The 11,557-nt window shown below is 37.6% G+C and overlaps 1 protein-coding gene across 1 annotated transcript; it reads right to left on the bottom strand.

Moving 5' to 3' along the window:
• Positions 1-263: 263 nt before the first annotated feature.
• Positions 264-4,974, bottom strand: LOC101601199 (olfactory receptor 145-like). Its single transcript, XM_004670565.2, has 2 exons — positions 4,965-4,974; positions 264-1,201 (listed from the first exon to the last, which is right to left on the bottom strand). Exons 1-2 carry the CDS (start codon positions 4,972-4,974, stop codon positions 264-266), a joined length of 948 nt encoding a protein of 315 aa, XP_004670622.2.
• Positions 4,975-11,557: the final 6,583 nt, after the last annotated feature.

Below are 11,557 nucleotides of genomic sequence, written 5' to 3'. Positions count from 1 at the left end.
TCCAGCCCTTAACATAACTTTATACATCACATGTTCTAATTAAGATTTGTTGTCTAAATCTGGGCGTGGTGGCACACGCCTTTAATCCCAACACTCAGGAGGCAGAGGTAGAAGGATCGCCATGATTTTGAAACCATCCTAAGATTACATAGTGAATTCCATGTCAGCCTGAGCTAGAGGGAGACCCTACCTTGAAAACAAAACAAAACAAAACAAAAAACAAAAAAAGATTTGGTATGATAATTTAAAAAAACAGCTTTTATTTAGGTAAGCACTTTTTTCTTCAAAGTCTTACTCAGGGCAATGTGGACATCTTTGTTCCTCAAACTGTAGATGAAAGGATTTAACATTGGCCCTATGATGGTATAAAAAACTGTGGTCACTTTATCTTCACCCAAAGATCCAGTGGGAGAAGGCTTCAGGTACATGAATGCTGAGGCTCCAAAGAAAAGACAAACAGCAATTATGTGGGAGCTGCAGGTACTGAAAGCTTTGGACCTGCCCTCTGTGGAACGGATGCTGGAGATATTAGAAAGGATCAAGGTGTAAGAAGTAAAGATGATTAGACTGGGCCCTATTACATTGACACCCACCACAATGAAAACCACCAGCTCATTGACAGTGGTGCTTGTGCAGGAGAGCTTCAGGAGAGGAGGTATGTCACACATGTAGTGATTGATGACGCTGCCATCACAGAAGCTGAGCCTCAGCATGCACACAGTGTGAGCCAGGGCACCCACAAACCCCATTGCATACACACTTCCTGTCATCATGAGACAGACCTGATGGGACATGGTGACCCTGTAAAGCAGGGGCTTGCAGATAGCCACATATCTGTCATAGGCCATTGCTGTCAAAATGCAGCATTCATCAATAACGAAGAAGGCAAAGAAAAAGAGCTGAGTCATGCACTCCGCATAAGAGATGAGGTTCCGCTTCACAAAACTCACCAGCATTTTGGGGATTATGACAGCAGAGTAGCAGAGATCGATAAAGGAAAGGTTAAAGAGAAAGTAGTACATGGGCGTGTGCAGGTGAGGATTCAAACCAATCAGAATAATCAAGCCCAGGTTCCCCACCATGGAGACCACGTAGATTCCCAAGAAGAGGAAGAAGAGAGGCAGCTGGAGCTCTGGCTGCTGTGTTAAGCCCAACAGGATGAACTCCCTCACTGCAGACTCATTGCCTGAGGCCATGATTCCTGGTCATGTCTGTGAAGAGAAATAGTAACATTAAAATGAGACCCTTGTTCATTTCAACCCACCACATTGTAATGAGAGCCACAGTGGAAGTTGAACTCAAGCCTTTTCTTCTCCGGATCCATCTTGTTAGACTCGGAGAATATATAAGGATGAATAATATAAATATACATGGAAGGATCTTTCAAGGGGATAAAATTCAGGAGCCCATGACCCTCTTGGCTCTGTAGTATCTGTGGTTCCCTTATGCCAAAGGCTCAATAATAGTCTCAGCAGACAGGAGATGAGGCATATCAAGGACTCACTGGATTCCTGAGATGAGGTTTGGAAAAAAAAAAAAAAAGCAGAACATTTAAATTGACACTGACCCTTATGCATAGGGACTTCCAAGAGAAGATCATGCCATTTTTTTTCCTTGTTCTCCTGTGCTGGCAAGCTCTGAGAAATTTTAGAGGCATACAGCCCAGAAGAAAGATTCTACTTTGCTGCTATTGCTTGTGTGTGGAATAAATTCTGGACTGAATCTGAGCAGAGTCTTCATTCCTTCAGGCTCTGAGAAGCCAGGAGTTGCAGATCATGATTTCTGGAGCTGCTCTGCCCACAGGGTCCTCAGACTTCAGGAGGTAAATAGTATCTACTGATGCCAAAAGTCACCTGCCAACATGGCCCAAGGGGGTTTTATGAGCTTGTACATCCTAGGGACCTAATTAAAGTCAGCAGACCTATATCCTTCTCCAGAATTTCCCCTAGAGATCAGGATTTATGAGTAAAGGAAACTACATACTGTACATTTGCAGAATAGTAGATAATAATGACATTGACTTATTAGAAATAAAATAAATGTAGAGAAATTTCAAACTTGTCCTTCAATTGAAAAACTTTTGCTTCTTCCTTTCCTCCATGTGCATAATGGTTATTTTTTCCAATTTTGTCCATATGTGAAATTGCCATCCTTCTTACTGTGGAATGCCATAGAATATCGTTTGCTCTTTTCTGATTCTTTTAGTCAAATATATTTGATCTTACCAAAGAAAATGATTATTTAACTCTAAAAAATTAGAGTATATTATAACTGCCTTATTTGGGGACACAGCCCTAAAGTTGTAAAAGGTTAAGTTCTGGGATTTTCCTATCAAGACATGAGCAAAATGTTCTTAGGGGCAGAGCCTGAGAAGTAGAAGAGCTAACTCCTGGTACACCCAGCCCAGGAATGCGCTATCTGGCTTTAGCAGCAGTCTGAGGAAAATGGAAACTGAAGAGTTTAGTTTAAGCCATTAGTAAACATGCTGCATCTGCTGTCATAGTCATTCTTATCTTATGGTGGCTGTGGCTTCGTCTGCATACAGGTGCACATTGGTATTTTTATCAGTCACAAACCAATAATATGTGAACACATAGTACATTGTATGAGCAAAGGAAAAGAAACTTTCTACTTTGGATTACCTTAAACATTTGTTAAAGGAAGAGATTTAGAGGTATGACCAGCTGGAATCTGCTGATCAAGAACACACACAGACCCACCCACACTGATGACAAATGTAATCACATTAAGCCCACCTGTTGTCTTCAACAGATCTGTGGGCCCTTAGTTACTGATCTTGTTGTTTACAACACTATGATATGGACTTCATATGCATGTATGCTTGTTCTGGGTTGACAGTCCTATCAGATCACCATGGAAACTGACAAAGAGCACAGCATAAGGTCTATCAGCATCTCTAAACATTGCTTGCCAATATTGGTCATCTGTGCTAGTCAAGCCAAAGGTACACCAAGGAAGATGAAACTTAGTTATTGCTTTATGTGGGTGGATTATATAGTTGTAAAATTAACTTTAAAGCAACTTACAAGTAAGGAGTTTTGCATATCACAGCAATATCAGAAAAATTATTTTCAAGGTCTATAACAAATAGTCCCCACAGTTATCTCCCATAGTTTATTCTCATAATACATGATTATAATTCATTCCCATAGTTCACACCCATAATCGGAAATGGCCAGATGTGAATTAACAGACATTTTAATTACACCGATTTTAATTGCAGTATCATGTCATAGTGATGTAAACTGTTATAAATATTCAGAAATGATATCATATTTTAAATTCGTTCTTAACAATTTTCAAAAATGTACATAAGGTATTGATCATAATTCCTTCAATTGCCTTCCCTTCACTTTCTTCATCCCTTTTCCACTGAATCCCCTTTTCTTTCTAGTTATGCTCTCTTCTATTTTGATATGTTTTTACCCTCCATCATTTATGACAAAATGTTGATGGGCACATTATACAGGCCTTGTGAATATGACAGTTATTGTGACATCATAAATGTAATGGCCACATTTCCAGAAGTTAATATTGCAAAGTAAAATCCTCCATATAATATGGCTCTTACATTCCTTCATCTCCCTCTTCTATAATGTTCCCTTAGCCATAGAAGGAGTAATATAGATGTTTCATTTAGTGATGAGCACTCAACAGTCCATATAGTCTGAGAAGTTTGATGAATTTTCTCTCTCCAGTAGTCACTACTCTCAGTAAAAAGAAGCTTTTATGACCAAAGCTGAAGTCAACACTAATATAGGGCATAAGCATAAATGTTGGGAGAGAAACTTCCTAAGTATAACATATTCCTTTAGTCAACAATAGTATTTGTACGTTTGACCTTCAACGAAGTGGCCCTCTTTGAGAAGGCTATGGATCCTTTGCATGTGAAGTTATGTTGGAAGATGGGTGCCATGGGGGTTGTGCCTTGAGACTTTATAGTTCAGCCCTGCTTGCTATTCTCTAGCTTGGCTTTCTGGGTGCTTAGGTGACTATAGATTTTGACTCCAGCCTGCTGTGTCTTCCCCACCATGATAGACTTGAATCTCTGGAACTGTAAGCCACATTAAACCCTTTTTTCTATAACTTGCTCTGGTCAGGAATTTTGTCCCAGAAATAAAAAGTTAACTGATATACTCACCCATATCATTCCTGGGAATTCCAAAATGACTCTACACTCTACTAAAGAAGAGTTTGTTTATCAGTGTTTACTGTTATACTCTTCAAAATATTAAAGAAACAGAATCATCCTAGATGTGCATTAAAAGAGGAATACATAATGAAAGTATGCTTATATACACTTGAAATCTATTCAGCCATAAAGCAAATATATAATAAAATTTGTTGGAAAGTACATGGAAATAGAAAACATTATATTAAACATGGTAACTTAGGTACTGAAAGGCAAACACCACATGGTCTATCTTATATGCAGATCCTAGCTTAGAACACACACACATACACACACACACACACACACACACACACACACACACACACACACTCATACACATGGAGGTGTGTTGTTATTGGTTGTTGTTGTTGGATATGTAATGTGTAGATGCCAGGAAACCAGAAAAGAGCTCCATGAGGGGGGTGAATGAGGCTTCAAGGAGAAAGATAGGGAAATTAGGAAATCTTCAAATAAAGTGAAAAGAAGGGATGCTATGGGTAGGAGGGCAAAACAAGGCAGAGGGAAGGGAATTGTGGCAGAGGAGGGAGAAAAGGCCAGTTAACCAAAACTATGTACATGCAATGATAAATAAAGAAAAATAAAATGACATCTGCATCTCCATCAAATAGCTATGTTTCTTGTCTTAATAACAGTTGACTATCTTGTGTGGATCTGTGTCATTGGTCCCTATTCTGAGTCTTGAATGGTTTACAAGCATCACATTAGCAAGGTCATCATAGCTATGGCACTTAGGTTGAGCAGTGTCAACCCAACATCATTCTTATTACTAAGGCTAGTATTTGGCATTGAATTTTTCACCATACTCGTGAACTTTAGAATAATGTTGTTGACATCCATAGTATAAGTTTATTGGATTTGAGGTGAGACTGCAGTGAATCCAGGTTATGTTAGGAAGATTGGCATGCTAGATTATTGAATTATAATTTATGAACATCTGATATGTTTCCATTTATTACATCATATAATTATATTTATTTTGGGCTCATAGTTTCACACATATAAATTCAATAGAGATTTTGTTGTATTTTTATATAATACATAGTTATTTCTTTCTTGGTTTTATTCTTACAATGATATAAATGATATTGTCTTCTAAGTTTAAAACTTCAATCACACACACTTATATGTATATGAAGTCTATCTTGCCATAAAGCAAATGGAAATAATGAAGTTTGTTGGAAAATGCACATTAAGCAAAATTATTCAAATTTTCAAACATCTCTCTTAAAAGAAATGTTATTTCCCTTTTATTAGATATTGCTTAAAATAAAATTTATTCAAAATTACTAATGAAAATATGTGCTTGCTTCTGAAACATACTTTACTGTATCAGGCTTTGTTCTTGAAACAGCTATTAGCAATCTTTCACCAACAATTCTTAGTGAGCTCTTATAATTTGCATCAATGAGAATAACTTAATTCAAGTAATATAGTTTTTTCTTATTTATTTGTAATTAAAAAGTAGAATTGGCCATGCATGGTGGCACATGCCTTTAATCCCAGAACTAGGGAGGCAGAGATAGGAGGATCACCATGAGTTCGAGACCACCCTGAGACTGCATAGTGAATTCCAGGTCAGCCTGGGTTATAGCAAGACCTTACCTCAAAAATAAATAAAATTGAATTTTTTATTTACAATGTGTACCTAGTATATAGATATACACTGTGGAGTGACTAAATATGGTGAAATAAAACAGCTATCACCTCATATTATTATTTATTTTGCAATGAGAACATTAAAACTCTTTTCTTTTAGCAATTTAGGAATGTATCATAAACAGTTGATGACCCTAATCACCATACTGCATGATGTAAATAGCTTCACATTACTTGGATGAACATCCAAACTAGGCACAGTTTAGGGAAGCAAGAAATTTATTTCAAGCTTACAGAATGGGCGGGGGAGTTCCATCAATGGTGAGAGAAGCTGCCTCCATATAACCAAGCATAAAGAACAACCAAACATCCCATAAAAGCAAACAGAAGCAGCACAAAAGCAGCAGCAGGCATCAGGAACTCCTCTTTCAGAGCTCAGACTGCTCTGCTGAAAATCTGATCGCCCCCAAACACACCTTAGGAATGGACCCAAGGATCCACCCCCAATGACACCTCCTTCAGCCAGGCAGCTTGAGATCAAATTATAGTTTAATAAAACATCTGAGTCTGTGTGGGTCATATATTAAAACTACCACACTGTGCAATAGAATACAATTTATTGCTCCTAATTGAAATTTGTATATATATATATATATATATATATATATATATGCATGTATGTATGTATGTCAACCTTCTCCTTTTTCTCTTCTACTCACTTCTTCTGGTAACCATCATGTTACTGTTGAGTTAAGCCTTACAAAAGAGAAAGTTTTACATAATCACACTTATATGTAAAATTCAAAGATCTGATCAAATTTTAAATAAGTTCATCTCCATGTAAATGTTTGACGTTTAACTAAGTACTTGGTCATCTAGAAATGGACAGAAGTATCTGTGCTGGTGAGACAAAAGCTAGTCTTCTTCCTAGAGGAGAGATGACTCCCAAGATCCCCAGCCTGGACTCCCACCTCCACAGTATCTGATTCGAAGTGCTTCTCAGGCACCAGAAGCACAAACCCACCATACCGTGTGGTATGATAGAAGGCTTGCAGTAAAGTATCAGGCTTGTGGTACTGAAGCAGGCTTGTAGTTCTATAGGAAGGTTGCAGTACTGTAGTAGCCTTGTGGTACTACAATAGACTTGTGGTACTATAGTAGCCTTGTGTTAGTATATTAGGCTTGTGGTACTACAATGGGCTTATATAATTTTTATAATGGGCTTTTAGTACTACAGCAGGGTTGTGGTACTACAGCACACTTTTGGTTCTATAGAAGGCTTGTGGTACGGTAGCGGCCTGTGGTAATACAGGTTTGTGGTACTGCAGCACTCGTGTAATACTACAGCAGCCTTGTGGTACTGTAGCCACTTTGTGGTGTTACGGCAGCCTTGTGAGCTACGTAAGCTTTGTGAAACTATAGCAGCTTTGCAGTTCTATGGCAGATTTGTTGGTCAATAGCAGGCTTATGGTACCATGGCATTCTTGTAGTAGTATAGTAGGTTTGTACCATAACAGGCTTGTAATACTACAGCAGTCTTGTCGTACTATGGCACCCTGTCGTATATAGCAGCCTTATGGTGCTATAAACATAGTGATAGGCCTCACCACATAGGCTAGATCCAAACTCCCCAGTCTCACTATCAAATAAAAAAATAGTCATAATTATTAAAAGATAATGATAAAAGACTTTCTCATAGCTCACCTTATTCATACCACTTAATCATCAGAGTCCCACAGGGATGGATGCATTTGTTTACTTAGGATTAGAGCCTTTATAGTCACATGTGTACTTTATTCATCTTGGCTCAGGGCATCATCTCCTTTCCACCTTCACTTCTGGTTCATTGTGAAACACCTAGAAGTTATATCTGTTTCCTTATAATTCTTTATTTTATTTGCTCATCAGATGTATAACAGGAAACAAAAACTGGACCCTATATTAGTCATTAATTCAGTAGCATTAAGCAGGTCACATAAACATTGTTTTTTGTATTTCCAGAGAAAAAGAACTTTTCCTTGAAGGAGTGGCCAAGAAAAATTACATTTGTGAAATATTTATTAGGGTAAATGTAAAGTATAGAATAGAAATGAGAGGGAAAACATGGAAGGATTGAGTAATAAAAATCACATAGTATAGCAGTTCTAGAATGTCTACATCAACATGATAGGAAGTCTCCAATAAGCATTGCCAATAAGGATAGGCTCATTTTATGCAGAAATTAGACACCCTATAGCATTCCACCCGCTGTGCTTACTCATTGGATAGAGAGGGCACTTCAGAGAAAAATCTATATTCTGCTAACCAGTCTGCTATGTTCTTCATAAATTCTTCTTGTAACTGGAAACTGGGCAATATTCTTGAATGTTGCCATAGCCAGCCTCCTAAAAATCACATAAAACCTAAGTATTTTATTGATTTATGTTTGCTATTATTCATTATATTTCTTTATTTTATTTGATTGGTTTCTATTATAAAAGTAAATTGTTAGTGTAATATAAACAAAATATTCAAAATCTTGTTTTCTTACTTTTAATTTTATTTGTTTCTAAATATACAAATAGGGAACGCATTAGAGGAAAGGGAAATTATAAAAATGCACTCTGTTAAGTGTGTGTTTCTGTTTTATTCATGACAAAGTTTAAATAAATACAGAAAATGTTGATAAGAAAATATTTTATTGTTACTGAGATGAATTTGTTTTCCATGATAAACCTCATTGGATGTCTAAAACATTAGCTAAATATTTTGAATAATTTAATGTGAAGTGTTTTCTTATTAGTAATACATATAAGAGTTATAATACATGCACTTTCAAAACTTGTAAGAAACCATTTTAGAAGTTAATGGATTAAAAATTTATCCTATGAATCACTATGCCTTCTATTAGAATACTGGTACTATGGTAGTCTTGTAAATTACTTCTACAACCATATTCTATTACTGGTTTTAGTGATAAAAGATAGTTAATCATGTGTGTCCTCATTCATAGCAAATAGGATGGAACATGTTCTCAGAAGTACGTACCATGTAGTTCAGATTTTTGTTCTCATGTTTCTCATAGAGTAAAAGAAAGCCAGAGTAATAAAGTAAAAGTGTAAGAAGAAAATACAAGAATGAGATAAGGTAAATGGGATAATGTTTTAACATAATTCAGCTTTTAATTAACACATTTTATTAAACCATATTGCATATATGCCTATAAAACAAGAGCCATTTCATCATGCCCAAGGACATTTTAATTTTTATAACATAAAAATTTCCATAGTTTTCCAGGTAAGAAATAGCTCAAGTGACATGGGCAGGCATGGAGTGAGTAGGCCAGACCCTGGTTTCCCTGCTGCTCCCAGTTTCCTGGTCCAGATTTCCTGCACCAGAAGGTTTGTGGTTGGGTGCAGTGGCACCGAGTGAGTAGGCCAGAGCCCTGTTTCCATGCTCCTCAAAGTTCCCTGGTATAGGTTCCCTGTTCCAGATGGTGTGCAGGCTGGCAGGGCATGGACTGAGAAGGCCAACTACCTGCTTCCCAGCTCCACCCAGGTCCCTTGTCTGGGTTTCCTTCTCTAGACTGTGTGGAAACAAGCACAATGGCATGGAGTGAGTAGGCCAGATCCCTGTTCAGGCTCCTGCAAGCTCCCTGGTCCAGGTACCTTGTATGGAAAAGTATGCAGGCAGGCATGGCAAGGTGTAAGCTGACCAGATCCCTGATCCCTGGTTCCTCTGAGTTTCTTGTTCCTGGTAGGTGCCATTGTGCCTTGCTTGGAGAGGGCTGGTCCCTGTGTGTGCTGTGGAATAAAGCATTTTTCTCTGGTATTTTGACTGGGCACTGGATACCAACATACCTGTTCAACTGAGTCAGAGGGTACATGGGCCAAAGGACAAAAATTTGCTTCCACCTCAATAAAATAAAGAGTATTGCTAAAATGAGTAGACAACAATGCAAAAAAAAAAAAAAAGCCAATGAAAGTCAGAAAACTGAAAGATCTCCACCAAGGATGCCTAGTCCTACAATGGAAGCCTCAATGAAACCACAGAGAAATCAACAGAAATTCATTCCCCAAATAAAAACACAATAGCCAACCTTATGAAAAGAATTATAGATCTGGAAGCAAACCATCAAAGAACCAACAATCATATCAATGAAATTGAACAGAATTATCTCTTTACTGTTCAGCTTTTGACATTAGACTTAACTTTATTGAAGAAAATATTAGAACCATCAAAAGAGTAAGAATGAATTGAAGGTGAGTCAAGAAGTGGAAGATCTCAACAACCGGTTGATAAAGCTTAAAGAAGACCTGATCAAAAGCAACAATGAATCTCAGGAAACATCAAGAAAAGCAGAACTCGAACTGAAATCATAACTCAAAAAAGAGATGAACACGATGCAAAATAACACAATAGAAAACAAAAATCAAATAGAAACTTAAAAACCTCTATAGAACCCCTCACCAACAGAGCTACACATGTGGAAAACAGAACCTCTAACCTGGAAGACAAGACAGAAGAAACTAATGAGGAGGCCAAAATCTTCACTAAGTTCAAAACAATCAAGTGAACAGAATAAGACATAACTGTGAGATACCCTAAAATGACCAAACATTTGCATCATGGCTATAGCAGAAGGAGAGGAAATCCAAACCAGAGGCATAGAAAACATACTCAACCAAATTTTTGAAGAAAAATTTCCAAATCTCTCAAAAGAAAGGTCCATCCAGATACAAGAGGCCCACAGAACACCAGACAGGACAAAGAAGAAAATCATAGTTTTTTTAAAAACTCTTAATATTGAAAACAAACAAAGAGTGATAAAAGCAGCAAGAGAGAAACAACTCACAATGTACAAAGGAAATCACATCATAATCATGTCGGATTTCTCATTTGAAACCCTGAAAGCCAGAAGGGCCTGGAATGGAACACTTCAAAGTCCAGAAAACTATGGCTTCCAACCCAAGCTACTCTACCAAGTAAAAGTAGATAATAAGGGCTGGAAAGATGGCTTAGCAGCTAAGCGCTTGCCTGTGAAGCCTAAGGACCCCAGTTCGAAGCTCAACTCCCTAGGAACCACATTAGCCAGATGCACAAGGGGGGTGCATGCATCTGTAATTCGTTTGCAGTGGCTGGAGGCCCTGGCATACCCATTCTTTCTCCCTCTCTCTATCTGCCTCTTTCTCTGTCTGTCACTCTCAATTAAATAAATAAAAATAACAAAAAAGTAGATAATAAGTGGTGAAGGAAAACTTTCCTTGAAAAAAGTGAGCTCCATAATTATATGAACACAAAGCCAAACCTACAGAGAATACTTGAGGGAATACTACACACAAAACAGTCAAATAACTAATCTCAGGAGACAAGAAGAAGAAGATCACAATAACCAAAATAAACCAGGTTCAAAACAGTACATAACACAAGTGAGCACACAAACCCATAAAGCACCTCATTCTGGCAGAGATTAATTCAGATCTCACAGTAGTATCCAAAAATATTAATGGTCTTCACTTACCCATCAAAACACACGGGCTGTAGGATGAATCAGAAAGATGAACCCTCCTAGAGTATACCTCACCACTAAAGACAGACACCTCCTCAGGGTGAAAGGTTGGAAAATGATATTCCCAGCAAATGGAAATAAAAACAAGTAGGTATTGCTGTAGTAATATCTGATAAAATAGACTTCAAACCAAAAATAATTAAAAGGACAAAGAAGGCCACTTCATGCTCATCAAGGGAATGATCCAACATGAGCAC

The sequence above is a fragment of the Jaculus jaculus genome, chromosome 3, assembly GCF_020740685.1.
Source record: "Jaculus jaculus isolate mJacJac1 chromosome 3, mJacJac1.mat.Y.cur, whole genome shotgun sequence".
NCBI lineage: Eukaryota > Metazoa > Chordata > Mammalia > Rodentia > Dipodidae > Jaculus > Jaculus jaculus.
The sequence above is the reverse complement of the archived record's forward strand: the minus strand, read 5'-3'. Positions and strand labels throughout refer to the sequence as shown.